General features: G+C 47.3%; 1 protein-coding gene across 1 annotated transcript in view; it reads right to left on the bottom strand.

Annotated features, from left to right (window-relative positions):
- Nucleotides 1–20,011, bottom strand: part of grin3bb (glutamate receptor, ionotropic, N-methyl-D-aspartate 3Bb) — a 53,936-nt gene that overhangs the window by 18,553 nt on the left and 15,372 nt on the right. Inside the window, exons 2-3 of the mRNA XM_055658432.1 lie at nt 7,661–8,259; nt 4,713–5,760 (exon numbers count right to left, since the gene is read on the bottom strand). Coding sequence (XP_055514407.1) covers nt 4,713–5,760; nt 7,661–8,259 — 1,647 coding nt within the window. The remainder of the gene's footprint in view (nt 1–4,712; nt 5,761–7,660; nt 8,260–20,011) is intronic.

Below are 20,011 nucleotides of genomic sequence, written 5' to 3' on the forward strand. Positions count from 1 at the left end.
CCACAGTCTTTTATGCACTTCTGATTTCTTCAATCTGGAATTCGTTTGTTCAGGATTTCTTCTGGAATTTCTCCTAGCCTCAAGGGGTGTTCATTTGCCACGTACACCAGGTATGAACTAGAACAATGAATGTCTTAGATACACGCAAACTGTTGGAGTAACTCAGCGGGTCAGGCACCATCTCCGGAGTAAAAGGATGGGTGACTTTTCTGGTCGTGACCCTTCTTCAGACCTGAGCCAAGACGTCACCCATCCTTTTTCTCCAGAAATGCTGCCTGACCCACTGAGTTACGTTGTATCTCTCTTTGGTGTAAACTAGCAGATCTTTGCTTCTACAATGTATGTCTTACCTGCGATAGCTTTACCAGCACATCAGATACAACAACAACAAATAAAACTCCAGTAAATGATCAGTTAGTAAACCAGACCATGATAGTGCAAACTCCAGTCATAGTTGGCAACTTCATTGAAAGGAAATACTTGCCAAATCCATTTGGAGTTGGCTGACTGGGATCCAATATTGGGTTGGTGTATTTGGTGGGCATTGTAGAAGAGAGGTGACTAACCCTTCAAATCACATTCAGATTGTACAAAAATGCTGGTCCTGACAATGGTGAACACCATTATTCACCGTGATTCAGAACAAAATCATTGTAAATCTCAACAGAAATGATTATTTTTGGGTGCGTTGCACAGTTGCTGCCGTAACCTGGGTGAGCAAATGCACTTGGAAAACTACCAGCGTGCATAAACATTCTCGGAAATGACGTGATATCCAAATTGGTTTGGCCGTTTTTGAAAGCTTTGCAATTCATCATGGCCCTTTCACAACGAGAGTTGCTGCCTTACAGCACCAGAGGCCCCAGGGTTGGATCCTGACTTAGGGCGCATGTCTGTACGGAGTTTGTACGTTCTCCCCGTCTTCTCCTTCTTTCGTGTGGCGTGCACAGCCTAAAGTTGTAGGAAATCTTGTTCTATTTTATCTTCTGCTTGTGCACGTCGAGTTGATTGCATTAGGCGAAACAGGGCGGCCCACGTGAAGGTTGCAATCTTCCATCCCCTCCCCGTGACCTCATGAGTTTGCTCCGGTTTCCTCCCACACTCCAAAGGCGTACAGGTTTGTAGGTTAATTGGCTCGGTATAAATGCAAACTGTCCCTAGTGTGTGTAGGACAGTGCTAGTGTGCGGGAACGGGGGGTAGGCGCAGACTCGGTGGGCCGAAGGGCCTGTTTCGCCGCTGTATCTCTACTCTAAACAAAACTAAGAGACCCACAGCACTCTTGAGAGAGTAGTAGAGTTATGCAATTTCTGGGCCTATAGTTAAGTAGGGAATAAGATTAATTTGATTGAAATTTGATTATTCAATTATAGATAGAATGTATAACTAGGCGTAACATATGCCATAATATCATCATGTTAAATAACTCATACATTAGGTGAGCCTGCATCAATCACACTTTAATGGCAAGTATGCCACTCTAGTTGGAAATCCATCTCACTAACTGGAGATCAATTTGCGATTTGTAAAAGTATACTTGCGAGAGATATTTTAGAGACTTTAGAGTGATACATTGCGGCAACAGGCCCTTCAGCCCATCGGGTCAACGCCAACCATCGATCACCCCATGCACTAACACTATCCTACACACCAGGGACAAATTACAATTCGTTTTTACCGACGCAGATTAACCTACAAACCTGCACGTCTCTGAAGTGTGGGAGGAAACCGGGGCACCCGGAGAAAACCCACGCAGTCACGAGGAAAAAGTACAGACAGCACCCGTAGTCGGGATTGAACCCGTGTCTCTGGCGCTGTAAGGGGGCAGCCCAACCTCCACGCCACCGTCCCACCCCAATTTCAGTTAAGATATATCTAAATCTACAATGTTTAAGAAGGAACTGCAGATGCTGGAAAAATCTAAGGTAGGCAAAAATGCTGGAGAAACTCAGCGGGTGAGGCAGCATCTATGGAGCGAAGGAATAGGTGACGTTTCGGGTCGAGTGTGAGTGTGTTTATGTGTGTTTGTGTGTTTATGCTTGTTTTTTTTAATGTTATTTATTTTAGTTGTTTATTTCAGATATTCTCTTTTACGTATCGTTACCTTTTAGATAATGTGTGAATGGTGCACTGACTGGTTGGCATTTTTAATTTTGTTGTACATGTTTACATGTTATAATGACAATAAAGAACCTATCCTATCCTATCCTAACCAAATAAGATCAAATAGAACAAGTTGTCCTACAACTTTAGGCTGTGCACGCCATACGCAAGAAGAAGAAGAGGATCTTCAGTCAATGGACAAGTAAATTCGATGTCTGAATGCCGCACTTAGTCAGAAGATGTCTTGGTGCTACGGGGCAAATGGCTCTGTCATCTGTGCCGAAACGGCAATGAGCTCCAAAGTCAAGCGGAACTTCAGCAAGAAGGGTTGGTGGGTTCTTGCCAATGGAGAGCATTACCAACAATCACATCCATCACTTTGCTGATTAAAGCTTGGCTATTGGGTGGTAATTAGGTGAAGTGACTTTGTGCAGCTTTTTGTGGCGAGGACATATCTTGGGCAATCTTCCAGTCGTCCCATAGCTGCCAGTGTTGTTATTGTACTGCAACAGCTTCATTTAATACATAGCTAATTCTAGAAGACCAGTCTTTCATGCCCCACCCAGTAGAGTTCCAGGGTCTGTCAGCTAGATAGGGCTCTTGAAGATAGCGGAGTCAGGAGATATGGGGAGAAGGCAGGAACGGGGTACTGATTGGGGACGAGCAGCCATGATCACATTGAATGGCGGTGCTGGCTCGAAGGGCCGAATGGCCTCCTCCTGCACATATTGTCTATTGTCTATTGATTTTGTTGAATCCAGTGCAGTTCATTATTTTGTCATAACATGTGCAATGAAACAAATGCAGTGAAGCCCCTCAATAACGGACCTCTATGCAGTGGATGTTGTACAGAGGCTCTCGTTACACCATCCCCAGACTTCCGCCAGTTACCCGCTGAGCTGGCACCGTGTGGCGGGAGCTCCCGGTTGTGGGGAGGGGGGGAGGGGAGAGAGCGAGGGGCATGAAGACAGCGTGAGTACCCGTCCCGTCCCGGTGCACCGCATGTGGGGCCGGGTGCTCTGCGGCTCCCCAGCCTGGGAAAAACCCCCCCCCCCCCTCCCCCCCATTGCTGTGTTTCTTCCCTCCCGGCCTTGGGTTTAACCTTTACCCCCGTCACTCTGTTATAGCGGACAATCGACAATAACGGACACTGGTTTACTGTAAAGTGGTCAGTGGTCTCTATGTCAGTGGAGAGATCACCCCAGATTGCTTCTGCTGGAGAGAGCTACAAACCCTTCCACCCTCATCACAGACATAAAGTGTTGGAGTAACTCAGCGGGTCAGGCAGCATCTCTGGAGATGTCTCGGGTCGAGACCCTTCTTCAAACTGAAGAAATATCTTAGCCTGAAACATCACCTGTTCCTTTTCTCCAGAGATGCTGCCTGACCTACAAGGTTACTCCAGCACGTTGTGTCTAGGTTTGTTGTCAGTTTCTTCCTGAACACTTCATCCTTTTCACTGACGCATCGATGGTGACAATAGTCCACAGAACTCTGCTTCACCTGTTGTGTGTGCTTGTTGTCTTTGTTATATTCACATGGTCCTCGCGTAGCTTCCTTGTATTTAATTTTAGTTTAGTTTATTGTCGAGCGGTGCTGGCTCGAAGGGCCGAATGGCCTACTCCTGCACCTATTGTCTATTGTCTATTCTTGTCACGAGGCCCGGGGTACACCTCCAGATTCAGGGACAGTTTCTTCCCAGATGTTATCAGGCAACTGTACCATCGTATCACCAACTAGAGAGCGGTCCTGGGCTACCATCTACCTCATTGGAGGCCCTTGTACTATCTTTGATCAGACTTTACTGGACTTCATGTTGCATTAGATGTTATACAAGTTATTCCCTTTATCCTTTATCTGTACACTGTTGCTCGATTGTTCAATTGAATCATCCGACCACAGAGAGCAACTACTATCTACCTCTTTGATGACCCTCGGACTATTCTTCATCGGACTTTGCTGGCTTTACCTTGCACTAAACGTTATTCCCTTATCATTTGTATCATACACTGTAAATGACTTAATTGTAGTCATTTACTGTATAGTCTTTTTACTTAGCTTGCAACAAAAGCTTTTCACTGTACACGTGACAATCAGCTAAACTAAACTAAACTAAGCTAATGCACAGGGTGACAATAAACTAAACTAACTAACTTCTTGGTGCAAATGAAACATAAACCAAAGGAATAGTTAGATCTCAAGACGGGAGTTGAGCAGCCAGGTTGTTGCCTCTGTTGGCGTCAATGTCTGCCAGGCCCTGACACTGCTCCATTTGGTGGGTGGTAGAGCGGGCACCCGGAGATGACATGGTTGGCTAACTAAGAACTTTGCAGGGTGACTAGACCGGCCGTTTCTATGTCCAGTCCAGGAGCGATGTCTAGTTTGATGCCAAGTGAGTTGATTATTGTCACTTATTATAGTCAGCGCCGTAAGTGGCCACTATTTGTCTACCTTGGGCGTGCAAGCAAAGAATGTCAGTGTGCCTTGTCACATGAGATAATAAAGAATGCAGCTGCAGCAAGGTACAGTGAAAGGCGTTGATGTTGCGAGCTATTATACAGTTGTAAATACAGTTGTATTTTTGTGTCTTTTCTTAATTAAACGTTCTTACCTTATCATCGTGAATCCCAGAAAGTTTATCGAAGGTTTTCTCTCCCACCATGACAGCGGCCAGGTTCGCGGTGTAGCTGGACAGGACCAGGAGGCAGAATATGGCCCAGAGGTTCATGAGGAAACGGCCGGTCCAGCATTTGGGCGTCTTGCTGGCAACCGTGCGTCCAAAGAGGATGGCGTAACACAAGTTGAGCGCTGACGAGTAGGAGAACACTTTGATTCTGTTCCTGCCGTTGGGAGTCATTCCGAAGGGGCTCTTCCACTCGTAAAGGGTGAGGAAGAGGGCGGTGATGTGGAGAGCCACAAAGATGCCGACCCACATGGTCCAGTGGAGGGGCCACATGAAGGCTCCGATGGGGGCGGCTGTATCCCTGGAGCGCACCAGGATCCCCAGGCTGGTGGAGTAGAAGGGGCTGGTGAAGTCGATCACCCTGCTGCGCGCCGAGTTGATGCTGAAGGAGGTGACGGCCATGTGCGCGGCCCCGCTGAGGAGGTCACCCACCAGCCCCGTCCACCGGCCGTTCTTCCAGGCGCCGTACTTGCCGTCGCCCACGATGTACAGGTCAAAGTCGAAGCCCAGGTCGTCGGAGAGCTGCTCCAGGAGGTCCATGCAGTAACCGTAGCAACACTTCTTGTACTCGGTCGACACCGACCCGTTCTCGTTGTTCAGCTCCTCGAACATCTGCGCCAGCGCAGCGGGGTCATTGGTGTGAGGGTCCAGGCACAAGTGGCCGGCTGGACAATTGCCGTCCTGGTCAACCTCCCTGGTGAAGACAAAGGGCAACTCCACCAAGGTGACCACCCGCAGCTTGATGTTCGAGGAACCACCGACTTCGTTCATCTCACGTTGTATTCTGTTGGGCCAAATCCCCTGCTCGATCTCTATCTTCTCTTGGTTCCACTTGCCCACTCTGACCCAGGTGGGTTTTCCTAGCGGGTCCTGTCGTAGGTTCCAGATGTGGTAGCGATGGCTGCTGTGAATGTGCGATGTCTCCTGCACCTGGACGTAGCCCGTCACTCCTTCAAACGACGCGTTTGCCAAAAACCTGGGCGGGGGGGGGGGGAGGGGAAGAAAGACACGGAAAAAATACTTGCATTTACCGACTGGCTCCAATGCAAGAAAACACTTCAGTAGGTGCCACCATATTGAAGGCTGGCATCATTTCCGTCATGTGGCTATTCTCCATGGTCAACTCTCGACAGGTTACTGGAACATGGAGAGCAGTCATAGTGTCATTGAACGTGGAAACAGACCCTTCGGTCCAACTTGCCAATGCGGACCATCATACCACATCTACACTAGACCCACCTGCCTGCGTTTGGCACATGTCCCTCTTAACTTGCCCTATCCATGTACCTGTCCAAATGTTTCTTAAATGTTGTGATAGTACTTGTCTCAGCTACCTCCTCAGTCCATGCACCTACCACCATTTGTGTAGAAAAGATTGCCCACTCGGGATCGTATTAAATCTTTCCCCGCCTTGCCTTAAACCTATGTCCTCTGGTTCTCGATTCCCAGACTCTGAATCAAGACACGAAAGAGGTGCAGCCTTGAAACAACTACCATTAACAATCAATACAGCGTCTCTGGACCCTGAAGAAAGGTCTCGACCAGAAACGTCACCCATTCCTTCTCTCCAGAGATGCTGCCCGTCCCGCTGAGTTACTCTGGCATTTTGGTAGCTAAATCTTGGGTTTAAACCAGCATCTGCAGTTCCTTCCTTCACATTCAAGAGAGAGTTAGATATAGCTCTTAGGGCTAACGGAATCAAGGGATTTGGGGAAAAAACCGAACAGGGTCTCTGGCGCTGTTAGCGCTGTAGCTGCACCACTGCACCACCGTGCCCCCCAGGGAGTCTAGGAACAGCATACAGGGGAGGGGGAAGGTGGTGTAATGAATGTACATTCCAATACAGGGGGGGATGCCTGGACAGGAAAAAACGGATGTGATGGGGGAGGTTTACAGAGTACAGAGGAAGGGCATTCTTGCTATTGAGGGAGTGCAGCGTAGGTTTACAAGGTTAATTCCCGGGATGGCGGGACTGTCATATGCTGAGAGAATGGAGCAGCTGGGCTTGTACACTCTAGAATTTAGAAAGATGAGAGGATATCTCATTGAAACATATAAGATTGTTAAGGACTTGGACACACTTCAGGCAGGAAACATGTTCCCGATGTTGGGGGAGTCCAGAACCAGGGGCCACAGTTTAAGAATAAGAAGTAAGCCATTTAGAACAGAGACGAGGAAACACTTTTTCTCACAGAGAGTGGTGAGTCTGTGGAATTATCTGCCTCACAGGGCGGTGGAGACAGGTTCTCTGGATGATTTCAATAGAGAGCTAGATAGGGCTCTTAAAAATAGCGGAGTCACGGGATATAGGGCGAAGGCAGGAACGGGGTACTGATTGGGGATGATCAGCCATGATCACATTGAATGGCGGTGCTGGCTCAAGTGGCCAAATGGCCTACTCCTGCACCTGTTGTCTATTGTCTATTGTCTAACAGACAGGTCCCACCAAGATGCAACACGGAACGCCACAGGAGATCTTTTCCCCTGTGGCTATCGAACTGTACAACACCTCCCCCTTCTGTCATGGGGTAGACTGACTCTCCTCCCCCCCCCCCCCCCCCCCTCCCCCCCCCCCCCTCCTTCCCCCCCCCCTCCCCTTCCTCCATTTTTGCACATCCCTCATCCTGGACCTTTCCACCCAATAAATTAATTTAATGTTTGTTACACATGTCGCTATGCAATAACTGGCCACTTACATTTCATTATTATTAATATGCGTGTGACACTATACCATCTTTTGACTGTTGGCAGACCAATTTCCCACTGGGATAAATGAACTTGTATCGCATCGTGAGGGTCAGTTCCTGTACAAACCAAACGCAAAAAGTGGGAAATGTATCAATTGAACGATACATTTCCGTGAGGGTTTTTTTTACCTGGAAAGATATTGACCTGAAGACATCTTCCCTTCAATCTGCTTGTCGTAACAGTTCACCATGCTCTGTATGAGTGTCGTGTCGGGTTCGACAAACACTGCCGTTGAGATGGCTCGGGCGATCAGCTCCACCGCATCCCTCACGTAGCTTCCCAGCACCGGCTTGTTCACCTCGCCGTACGCGAGCAGACCCAGGGGGAGGTCCGCAGTCTGCAGGTCCTCGATGTTGAGCGGGTGGCCGATGACCCAGTGAAAGTCCGGGCTCGTCAAACCCAACCAGGCCGCCGCCTTGAAGACAAAGTCCAAGCATTTGGCGTCGCTGCTGAACATCAAGACGGACGTGGACGAGTCCTTCAGATCGTTCAAACTCTCGTGTAAAAACTGAACGATGCCCGCATCATCCATGTCGGTGAGGTTGAGCAGAGCCCGCAGGTGGAAGTTGGAGTTGTTGCTTAGGTAGGTGAGCAAACTGGAGATATCCCAACTGTGGCACAAAATCACGCTGACATCATACCAGGCATTGGTCTTCAAGACACTGATGAGCAGTTCCATGAGGGAAGTCATCGAGCTCTCCATGCTCATCTGCAGATGCAACGGGTTCTGGGAAGTAAATTGGTTTCAGAATTAGGCACTTTTGTCAATATATTCAATTGATTCAATATATGGAACACATCGAGAATCTTTTTTAATTTTTTTTTTATAATAAATTTTTATTAGAGGCATCTGCATATCGTAGTCCAAACCAATACAGACTTTGTTAAACCATCACATATTAAATATCCAGGGACCCAGTTACCAAAGTAGCTGGGATCCTCCTTTATTGGTTCCATATTAACATTGCCTCTAATTATTTATTTATATTTATAGATAGGGGAAATAAATAAATAAATAAATACATTAGAAAAATAGGATAAACTATCAATAATACAACTTAGGAGATAGGTCCGTGGGTCAGAGAACATTACTATTCATCTAGTCCTGGGTTCAGGCTTCAGTCCAGCCACTGCGCCAGTCCGATGTACCCCTTCAAATAATCTATAAATGGAGCGATATCGAGAATTTTTAAATAAGGAATTTGAGCTTCTCTTGCTTGGCTTTCAATATAAATTAACCATATAACCATATAATAACCATGTAACAATTACAGCACGGAAACAGGCCATCTCGGCCCTACAAGTCCGTGCCGAACAATTTTTTTTTCCTCTTAGTCCCACCTGCCTGCACTCATACCATAACCCTCCATTCCCTTCTCATCCATATGCCTATCCAATTTATTTTTAAATGATACCAATGAACCTGCCTCCACCACTTCCACTGGAAGCTCATTCCACACCGCTACCACTCTCTGAGTAAAGAAGTTCCCCCTCATATTACCCCTAAACTTCTGTCCCTTAAATTACTATACAATTACAATTACTATAACATTGTCACGTTTGTAGTACAAAATGATGTATTTGCAACTGATGTTTTCAAGAAAGATTTAGCTCTTAGGGCTGAACGGGATCAAGGGATATAGGGGAGAAAGCAGGAACGAGGTACTGATTTTGGACGATCAAAATCTCAACGTTCTGGGCATCAGATTGAATGCTAGGAAGGCAAATATAAATGATATAATTGAGGAAACAAGAGCCACCAATCCCATGGGTTGCAGACAATGTTGGAAATAATATCTTCCGTAACACCTTCCCCAAGGTCGGCCCCACGGTGCAGCGGGTAGAGCTGCTGCATAACAGCATCAGACACCCAGGTTCAATCCCGTCCTCGGGCGCTGTCTGTGTGGAGTTTGTACGTTCTCCCAGTGACCACATGGGTTTTCTCCTCTCATATCCCAACACACATGCAGGTTTTTAAGAAGGAACTGCAGATGCTGGAAAATCGAAGGTAGACAAAAATGCTGGAGAAACTCAGCGGGTGCAGCAGCATCTATGGAGCGAAGGAAATAGGCAACGTTTCGACCCAAAACCCTTCCGGGTTTCGGCCCGAAACGTTGCCTATTTCCTTCCCGAAACTCAGCGGGTGCAGCAGCATCTATGGAGCGAAGGAGATTTCAGGCAACATTTCAGGCCCAAACCCTTCTTCAGACCTTCTTGCAGGTTTCTAGGTTCATTGGCTCCTGTAAATTGCCCCTAGTGTGTAGGGAGTGGATGCATGACCTGGATAACATGAAACCAGTGTGGTTGGCGCGGACTCGATGGGCCGAAGGGCCTGTTTCCATGCTGCATCTCCAAATACTAAGCAAATACATTCCACGGATGACCAAGTGGTACCAATGGTGAAACAAGCAACTGCAAATGCTGGAATCTTGAGCAAACCATAATGTGCTGGAGTAGCCCGGAAGATCCTGCAGCATCTCTGGAGGGATGGATAGATAGACAACATTTCAGGTCGGAAGTGACCCAAAATGCCGCCTGCCCACGTCCTCCAGCACTTTGTGTTTACGGTGGTGGGGCTCATTTGAGGTGGGTAAAGGGCCTGTCCCACGAGCATGCGACTCCATGCGACAAGCGCGACCAAACCGGAAGCGGGGGCCGCGCGGAGGTCGAGTGAGTGACGTGAAGTTCGAGCGAAGTTCGCGGGAAGTTCGCGCGTGACGTACGGCGTCGAGACACTACGTACGGCTTCAAGACGCTGCGTATGCCCGTCGAGACCGTGCGTACGCCTGTCGAGGCGGCTGCGGGCCGGCAGGCCGTTGCTGCGCGGAATTTTTGAACACGGTCAGTTTTTCGGAGCCCCGCGCGATGTCGGGACCAGCTCCGGGACAACTCCATACGGCTCCAGCGATCGAAGTGGGACCGGCCCCGCAAGGCCGTACGGCTCAAGCGACCACGTTAGGTCGCGCTCGCCGCATGGAGTCGCATGCTGGTGGGACAGGCCCTTTAGAAAAAAGAGATGATCTCTTTTCAACTCTATCCAGTAAGAATTGGTGCCATCTAGAGAAGATAGAAAAGAGCCATCGCTCAACTTGGCTTTAGTTTAGGGATTCAGGGCGGAAACAGGCCCTTCGGCCCACCGAGTCCGTGCCGACCAGCGATCCCCGCACATTAACACTCCGCAACACACACGAGGGACAATTGTACATTTAGACATTTATATCAAACCAATTAAACTACAAACCGGTTCATATTTGGAGTGTGGGTGGAAACTGAAGATCTCACAGGTCACGGGGAGAACATACAAACTCCATACAGACAAGCACTGGTAGTCAGGATGGAACCAGGGTGTCTTGTGGTGTAAGGCAGTGGCTCTACCGCTGCGCTACTGTGCCGTAACCAGCTTTGTCTTGATTAAAATTCCATGTGGAGGCGAATAATAGTCTGAGGCTACACAAAAATGCTGGAGAAACTCAGCGGGTGCAGCAGCATCTATGGAGCGAAGGAAATAGGCAACGTTTCGGGAAGGAAATAGGCAACGTTTCGGGAAGGAAATAGGCAACGTTTCGGGAAGGAAATAGGCAACATTTCGGGAAGGAAATAGGCAACATTTCGGGAAGGAAATAGGCAACATTTCGGGAAGGAAATAGGCAACATTTCGGGAAGGAAATAGGCAACGTTTCGGGAAGGAAATAGGCAACGTTTCGGGAAGGAAATAGGCAACATTTCGGGAAGGAAATAGGCAACGTTTCGGGAAGGAAATAGGCAACATTTCGGGAAGGAAATAGGCAACATTTCGGGAAGGAAATAGGCAACATTTCGGGCCAAAACCCTTCCGGGTTTCGGCCCGAAATGTTGCCTATTTCCTTCGCTCCATAGATGCTGCTGCACCCACTGAGTTTCTCCAGCATTTTTGTGTACCTTCGATTTTCCAGCATCTGCACTTCCTTCTTAAACAAAATAGTCTGAGGCTATTTGGATCTCCCCCCCCCTCTAATACTAATACCATAATTAACCAGGTTTGCAAGGTAGAGTCAATCATGAGATGGATATCGATCCAGCCTGGCCTGTACTCAGTACAGATTTATTAGATGCCAGTTTGTACAGTGTGTTATAATAAGAAATGATTCTTGCTCTGAAGGAGTTTGAACAAGAATCTTATCAAAGCACTAATTCTGGTCGATACTGAGGGACATAGTTTATGGTTTGTTTTGAAAGGTGTAATCGGGGCATGAAATCATGAGCGCAAGTTAGAGAATTAACTTTAGACTTTAGAAATACAGCGTGGAAACAGGTCCTTTGGCCCACTGAGTCCATGCCAACCAGCAGTCGCCCCATACTCTCGCGATGTTCTACACACCAGGGACAATACATTTTTTTTACCAAAGCCAATGAACCTACAAACCTGTACGTCTTTGGAGTGTGGGAGGAAACCGGAGCACCTGGAGGAAACCCACGCGGGTCACAGGGAGAACGTACAAACACCACACCCGTAGTCAGGATCGAACAGAGGGAGTACAGAGAAGGTTCACCAGACTGATTCCTGGGATGGCAGGACTTTCATATGAAGAAAGACTGGATAGACTCGGTTTGTACTCGCTAGAATTTAGAAGATTGAGGAGGGATCTTATAGAAACTTACAAAATTCTTAAGGGGTTGGACAGGCTTGATGCAGGAAGATCGTTCCCAATGTTGGGGAAGTCCAGAACTAGGGGGTCACAGTTTAAGGATAAGAGGGAAGTCTTTTAGGACCGAGATGAGAATATCCTTTTTTTCACACACACAGGGAGTGGTGAATCTGTGGAATTCTCTGCCACAGAAGGTAGTTGAGGCCAGTTCATTGGCTATATTTAAGAGGGAGTTAGATGTGGCCCTTGTGGCTAAAGGGATCAGGGGGTATGGAGAGAAGGCAGGGATGGATACTGAGTTGGATAATCAGCCATGATCATATTGTTGGATGAGAGAAGGCAGGGATGGAATACTGAGTTGGATGATCAGCCATGATCATATTGAGTGGCAGCTGGGCTTGTACACTCTGGAGTTTAGAAGGATAAGAGGATATCTCATTGAAACATATAAGATTGTTAAGGGCAATAGAGGCAGGAAACTTGTTCCCGATGTTGGGGGAGTCCAGAACCAGGGGCCACAGTTTAAGAATAAGGAGTAAGCCATTTAGAACAGAGTCGATGAAACACATTTTCTCACAGAGAGTGGTGAGTCTGTGGAATTCTCTGCCTCAGAGGGCGGTGGAGGCAGGTTCTCTGGATGCTTTCAAGAGAGAGCTAGATAGGGCTCTTAAAAATAGCGGAGTCAGGGGATATGGGGAGAAGGCAGGAACGGGGTACTGATTGGGGATGATCAGCCATGATCACATTGAATGGCGGTGCTGGCTCGAAGGGCCAAATGATCTACTCCTGCACCTATTGTCTATTGTCTATTGACATGAAGGAAACTGGAAGGATCTATAACACTCTCTGAAACGTTTACCCACTGCCTCACCAACAGGAGCCGCCGGGGGCACGTGCCGAATGCAGGCACGTAGATAGAACAAAAAGATCAACGTTTGTGCCACTGTGCTTCACAGACAAAGCACGGAAACTGGCCCTTCGGCGCACATAGTCCACGCTGGCCAGCGATCACCCCGTACACTTGGAGAAAAAATATATATAAATGGGGCCCCTCCATGGCCCTTGTGATGTCCATGGTCTCACAACTTATCTCGGTTGTACGAATTCTGGCCAATGTGTTTACAGCATCCTCTCTATATTTCTGCCCAGTAAAGGCAAATATCCAGCACAAAACAGCCACGTATCTTTTGATGATGACCAACAACGCTCAACTAATAGACGTGACTGGTTCTTGAAGGGACTGAAGATGTACCTCACTGCTAATCCCCAGTGAGAATGACAAATCCATAGCCCCAACATACGCACATATTCAAGGTAGTTAAAAATGCTGGAGAAACTCAGCGGGTGAGGCAGCATCTATGGAGCGAAGGACCTATTCCTTCACTCCAAAGATGCTGCCTCTCCATAGGGTCGTCTCCTTGTGGGTCTGCAAATGGCTGTAGAGGCCGTTCTGCGATCCACACACCTTGGTGCAACGTGGGCAGTGGAGACTGGCGGTGGTTGGTAGACGTCGAGCCCCCACCCCCCCACATTAGAAACATAGAAACATAGAAATCAGGTGCAGGAGTAGGCCATTCGGCCCTTGGAGCCTGCACCGCCATTCAATATGATCATGGCTGATCATCCAACTCAGTATCCCGTACCTGCCTTCTCTCCATACCCCCTGATCCCCTTAGCCACAAGGGCCACATCTAACTCCCTCTTAAATATAGCCAATGAACTGTGGCCTCGACTACCCTCTGTGGCAGAGAGTTCCAGAGATTCACCACTCTCTGTGTGAAGAAAGTTCTTCTCATCTCGGTTTTGAAGGATTTCCCCCTTATCCTTAAGCTGTGACCCCTTGTCCTGGACTTCAACCAACATCGGGAGCAATCTTCCTGCATCTAGCATTAAAGTTGCCTCGCTCACACGAAGCTTTATTATAATGTTATAATATATCCTCTACAAAAAGTGAATTCCCCACCTACATCTTCATCTACTTATCACAGAGCCTGGGCAAGGCCGCCAGCATGATCAAGGTCCAGTCTAGTCTCACCCCCGGTCACGCCCTCTTCTCCCCTCTCCCATTACGCAAGAGGTACAGAAGTGTGAAAGTGCAGACCTGAGGATTCAGGGACAGTTTCTTCCCAGTTGTTATCAGGCAACTGAACCATCCGATCACCAAGTAGCGAGTGGTCCTGACATCCCATCTACAATACCACATAGATGACCCTTGCATTATCTTTAAATGGGCTCTACTGCACTTTGTCTTACACTAAACATTATTCCCTTTACCATGTATCTATACAGTGTGGACGGCTTGATTGTAATCATGTATAGTCTTTCCGCTGACAGAATAGCACGCCACAAAAAAGCTTTTCACTGCTCACCGTCACACGTGACGATATTTCTTATAGAAACGTACAAAATTCTTAAGGGGTTGGACAGGCTAGATGCAGGAAGATTGCTCCCGATGTTGGGGAAGTCCAGGACAAGGGGTCACAGCTTAAGGATAAGGGGGAAATCCTTTAAAACGAAGATGAGAAGAACTTTTTTTCACGCAGAGAGTGGTGAATCTCTGGAACTCTCTGCCACAGAGGGTAGTTGAGGCCACTTCATTGGCTATATTTAAGAGGGAGTTAGATGTGGCCCTTGTGGCTAAGGGGATCAGGGGGTATGGAGAGAAGGCAGGTACGGGATACTGAGTTGGATGATCAGCCATGATCATATTGAATGGCGGTGCAGGCTCGAAGGGCCGAATGGCCTACTCCTGCACCTAATTTCTATGTTTCTATGTTAACTAAATCAAACTAAACATCCTCTCGCGACGGGAAACTCGGCTATCTGTACAGGTTGACACAACAATGTGACATCAGCCAAACCACATTGAGCATAACATTCTTAAGTTACGTACTGTAGCGGCCTGGACGCGGTCAGGAAAAGGTTAGACGCCAGACAGGTTCAAAGCTTCTTGAATAATGGTTGCGAGCATCCACTCACAACGAGCTCCACCGCAGGGAAAAAACACAAACTCCCAGAAAAGCCCTGAGCAGAAACCGGAAGCCTGTGGGCAGTCCCTCGTCCCTGTCCCTCAAGTGCTGAGGGGGATGACCCGAGGAGTGGCCTACTTTCCACGGACCGCCGCAGTATGTAGATAACCATGGCCCCACTGGTATCTGTAACCAGAGGCCTACAACCTTAGGAAACTTCTTCCCACTGAGAGCAAGTGAGCAGCAAAAACTAGTTTCACTTTTTGTATCACTCAGTTTCCACGCTGTATCACTCTATGACTCCATGAATGGTGGAGCCCACAATGGTCCATTGTTGGCTCCACCATTCACCATTCATGGAGTCATAGAGTGATACAGCGTGGGAAACATGTCCCATCTACACTAAGTCCCACCTGCCTGTGTTTGGTCCATATCCCTCCAAACCTGTCCTATCCATGTACCTGTCGAACTGTTTCTTAAATGATGGGATAGTCCCTGCCTCAACCACCTCCTCTGGCAGCTCGATCCATACCCCCACCACCCTTTGTGTGAAAAAGCTACCCCTCAGATTCCTATAACATCTTTTCCCCTTCACCATAAACCCATGTCCTCTGGTCCTCGATTCACCTACACTGGGCAAGAGACTCCGTGCATCTACGCGATCTATTCCTCTCATGATTTTATAAACCTCTCTATAAGATCACCCCTCATCCTCCTGCGCTCCAGGGAATAGAGTCCCAGCCTGCTCAACCTTCCCAAAATCCCACACATCTAACAACTCTGTATTAAATTCCATCAACCATTCCTCAGCCCACCTGGCCAGTCGATCAAGACCCTGCTGCAATTTTTCACAATCATGTTTCACAACTTTCCTTGATCATCGTGGCTGGCTTTGATTTGCTCTTTTGCATATCTCTCATTCACTAGTTCTGGGCACCTTTTCATATCTCTCGTTTCCCTCTCCATATAACCATATAACAATTACAGCACGGAAACAGGCCATCTCGGCCCTTCTAGTCCGTGCCGAACACTTATTCTCACCTAGTCCCATCTACCTGCACTCAAACCATAACCCTCCATTCCTTTCCCGTCCATATACCTATCTAATTTATTTTTAAATGATAAAATCGAACCTGCCTCCACCACTTCCACTGGAAGCTCATTCCACACAGCTACCACCCTCTGAGTAAAGAAATTCCCCCTCATGTTACCCCTAAACTTTTGTCCCTTAATTCTCAAATCATGTCCTCTTGTTTAAATCTTCCCTGCTCTCAATTGAAAAAGCTTATCCACGTCAACTCTGTCTATCCCTCTCATCATTTTAAAGGCCTCTATCAAGTCCCCCCTTAACCTTCTGCGCTCCAAAGAATAAAGACCTCCTCTGACTCTCGGTCTGAAGAAGGTTCTCGACCCGAAACGTCGCCTATTCCTTTTCTCCAGAGATGCTGCCTGGCCCGCTGAGTTACTCCAGCATTTTGTGCCTATCTTCGGTGTAAACCAGCATCTGCAGTTCCTTCCCACACATCCTAAATCTCTCTGACCTTGGCTGAAAACTGGCAATGTGTCTGAAGAACCTTCAGGACACCAATGAGTTGGACATTTCCATCAAAAACCACGACGGATGCCGAGAGTAATCTGACTTGGCAGCGCCACACTAACAGTCCCACCATCACCACTAATTAAATGCCTGATGGCAGGTTTGTGGCTGACTGAACAGTCAAGACGGGACAGGAGAAAATCAGAGTTTAGGTTTAGAGCAGGAAAGAAATAGAATCATCAGCTCAAAGAGAAATCGCCAGAGTGTTTCCCGATATCATTGTCATGGCTGGGGAGATTAAGCCAAACGCACGTTTTCAAACAATATTTGCTTTCCTAAATGGGAGCCATGTCCCATAATGCAACAAACAATTTCTATCAAACATAACAAGATGCAAGGACAACCAGAGCCAGCCCCATTGTTCAAATTGAAGGCCATATGTGATAGGAGCAGAATTAGGCCATTCGGCCCATCGAGTCCACTCCGCCATTCAATCATGGCTGATCTATCTCTCCCTCCTATCCTCATTCTCCTGCCTTCTCCCCATAACCCCTGCCACCCGTACTAATCAAGAACCTATCTATCTTAAAAATCTCCATTGGCTTGTCCACCACAGCCTTCTGTGGCGAAGAATTCTATGGATCACCACCTTCTGACTAAAAAAAATCCTCCTCATCTCTTTCTTAAAGGAACATCCTTCAATTCAGAGGCTGTGACCTCTAGTCCTAGACACTCTCCACATCCTCTCAATCCAAGCCTTTCACTATTCGGTAAGTTTTAATGAGGTGTCCCCTCATCCTTCTAAACTCCGGCGAGTACAGGCCCAGTGCCGCTAAACGCTATATGTGAGCAACACACAAACTGTGGTGAAAATCAAAAGAAATTGAGGATGCTGGAAATTCTAAAGAAAATAAAATGCTGGAACCACTCGTCAGATCAGGCGGGAACCGTGGAGAGAGAAACAGAACAATCGCGGTGAGTAATTCCAGTATTTACTGTTTTTATTTGAGGCAAGTAGTGTATCTCCTTCACAGGCTAGATGGAGGCTGTTGCAATAATGTTGGTTGGGAGGTGTTTAGATGGGCGCGTGTATATGCAAGGAATGGAGGGATATAGATAACATGCAAGCAGAGGAGTTTGGTTTAACCTGGCATCACGTTGGGCACGGACATTGTGGGCCCATGGGCCTGTTCCTGTACTTAGTTTAGTTTAGTTTAGTTTAGTTTAGTTTAGTTGCAGCATGGAAATGGGTCCTTCGGCCCGCCGAGTCCACAACCACCACTGATCACCCATTCACACCAGTTCTATGTTATCCCACTTTCTCATCCACTCCCGACACACAATTTACAGAGACCAGTGAACCTACAGACCCCCCCCCCACCCCCCGTGTCTTTGGGATGTGGGGGGAAACCGGAGCACCCGGAGGAAACCCACACGGCCACGGGAAGAACATGCAATCTCCCCACACGGACAGATTCCAAGATCAGGATCGAACCTAGGTCTCTGGCGCTGTGAGGCAGCAGCTCTATCACTGTGCCACACTGTACTGTACTGCTCTCTGCTACCCAACAGAAGTAAATATTTGGAAGTATATTATACATGAGGGGAAGGATTTTCACGACCTAATTTACATCTTCTGCCGAGTTTGCCCTTGATCTTACTCGCAGCATGGCCGTCACGAGGTTGTAGGAGGTCGTAGGTAGGTCGTAGGTAGGTCGTGATGCTAGTCGTAGGTACTCGTCACATCAAGTAGGTCGGGGCATTTTTCCTAGCCTGATGAAAAATGTCCACGAGTAAAAAAGGTCGTGAATTAGGTTGTGAAAGTGGGACAGGCCCCTTAAGTGAATTTGGTCTCAAATGTAGCACAGAGAGCAAGGTGAGATTGAAAGCTAAAGTCTATGTTAATGACAAGTGCGAAGATACAATATAATATATTCACAGTCTATAACATAGAGTGAACTGCCAGGAGGATTCAGAGTGTAAAGAGAAGCAGACACAATAACTGAACCAGCCAGAAGCAGTGTGATATAGAATGTCTCATGTAGAAAAAACAGAAATTGGTAGAGAAGAATAATTCTGTGTGAAAATGCACACTGCGATTTTCTAGCACCTTATGGGCCATTGTAAGTGAAATTCTCGGACCGCAATACATAAATGAATAAATAATTCACATTAAATGACAGAACACTCATTTTTGCATTAAGGAGCAGAAGCTATTAAAATTCTCAGCTGTTGCTTGATGAATATCAAACTCGTTCCACAGGTTGCAAACTGAAACTATATCCTTGTTCAATTAAAGTTGTACGTGGAAGTGGAGTTCAGATAATCATTAGTATTTACAGCATAAACTGGTCCGCAGAGATGATCCCAAACAGGGATATGATCTAAAACCCTTCAACATTACACTCAAGAAAAAGCCTGAGCTTCCTGTCCTGTTCAAATGAGTCAAACCTGCCTGCGTTTGGCCCATATCCCTCTAAACCTGTCCTGTCCAACGTACCTGTCTGAATGTTTCTTAAACGTTGTGCTAGTACCTGCCTATGAATGTACAACGTCATGGTGGTGCAGCATAGAGTTGCTGCCTTACAGCGATCGCAGCGCCAGAGAACCGCATTCGATACCGACTACGGGTGCTGTCTGTACGGAGTTTGCATGTTCTCCCCGTGACCGCGGGGGGTTTTCTCCTAGATCTTCGTTTCCTCCCACACTCCAAAGACGTACAGGTTGTAGACTAATTGGCTGTGTAAATGTGAAAATTGTCCTTAGTAGTGGGTGTAGGATAGTGTTAATGTGCGGGGATCGCTAGTTGGCACGGACCCGGTGGGCCGAAGGGCCTGTTTCCGCGCTGTATCTCTAAACTGTATCTCTAAACTTGTTACAGAGAAAGGTTGAACAAGTTAGGGCTTTATTCTTTGGAGCGCAGAAGGTTAAGGGGGGACTTGATAGAGGTTTTTTAAATGATGAGAAGGATAGACAGAGTTGACGTGGATAAGCTTTTCCCACTGAGAGTAGGGAAGATTCAAACAAGGGGACATGACATGAGAATTAAGGGACTGAAGTTTAGGGGTAACATGAGGGGTACTTCTTTACTCAGAGAGTGGTAGCTGTGTGGAATGAGCTTCCAGTGAAGGTGGTGGAGGCAGGTTCGTTTTTATCATTTAAAAATAAATTGGATAGTTATATGGATGGGAAGGGAATGGAGGGTTATGGTCTGAGCGCAGGTATATGGGACTAGGGGATATTATGTGTTCGGCACGGACTAGAAGGGTCGAGATGGCCTGTTTCCGTGCTGTAATTGTTATATGGTTATATTATATGGTTAAATTACACTAAACTAAACAACACCGC

This window comes from Leucoraja erinacea, chromosome 29 (assembly GCF_028641065.1).
Source record: "Leucoraja erinacea ecotype New England chromosome 29, Leri_hhj_1, whole genome shotgun sequence".
Taxonomy (NCBI): Eukaryota; Metazoa; Chordata; class Chondrichthyes; order Rajiformes; family Rajidae; genus Leucoraja; species Leucoraja erinaceus.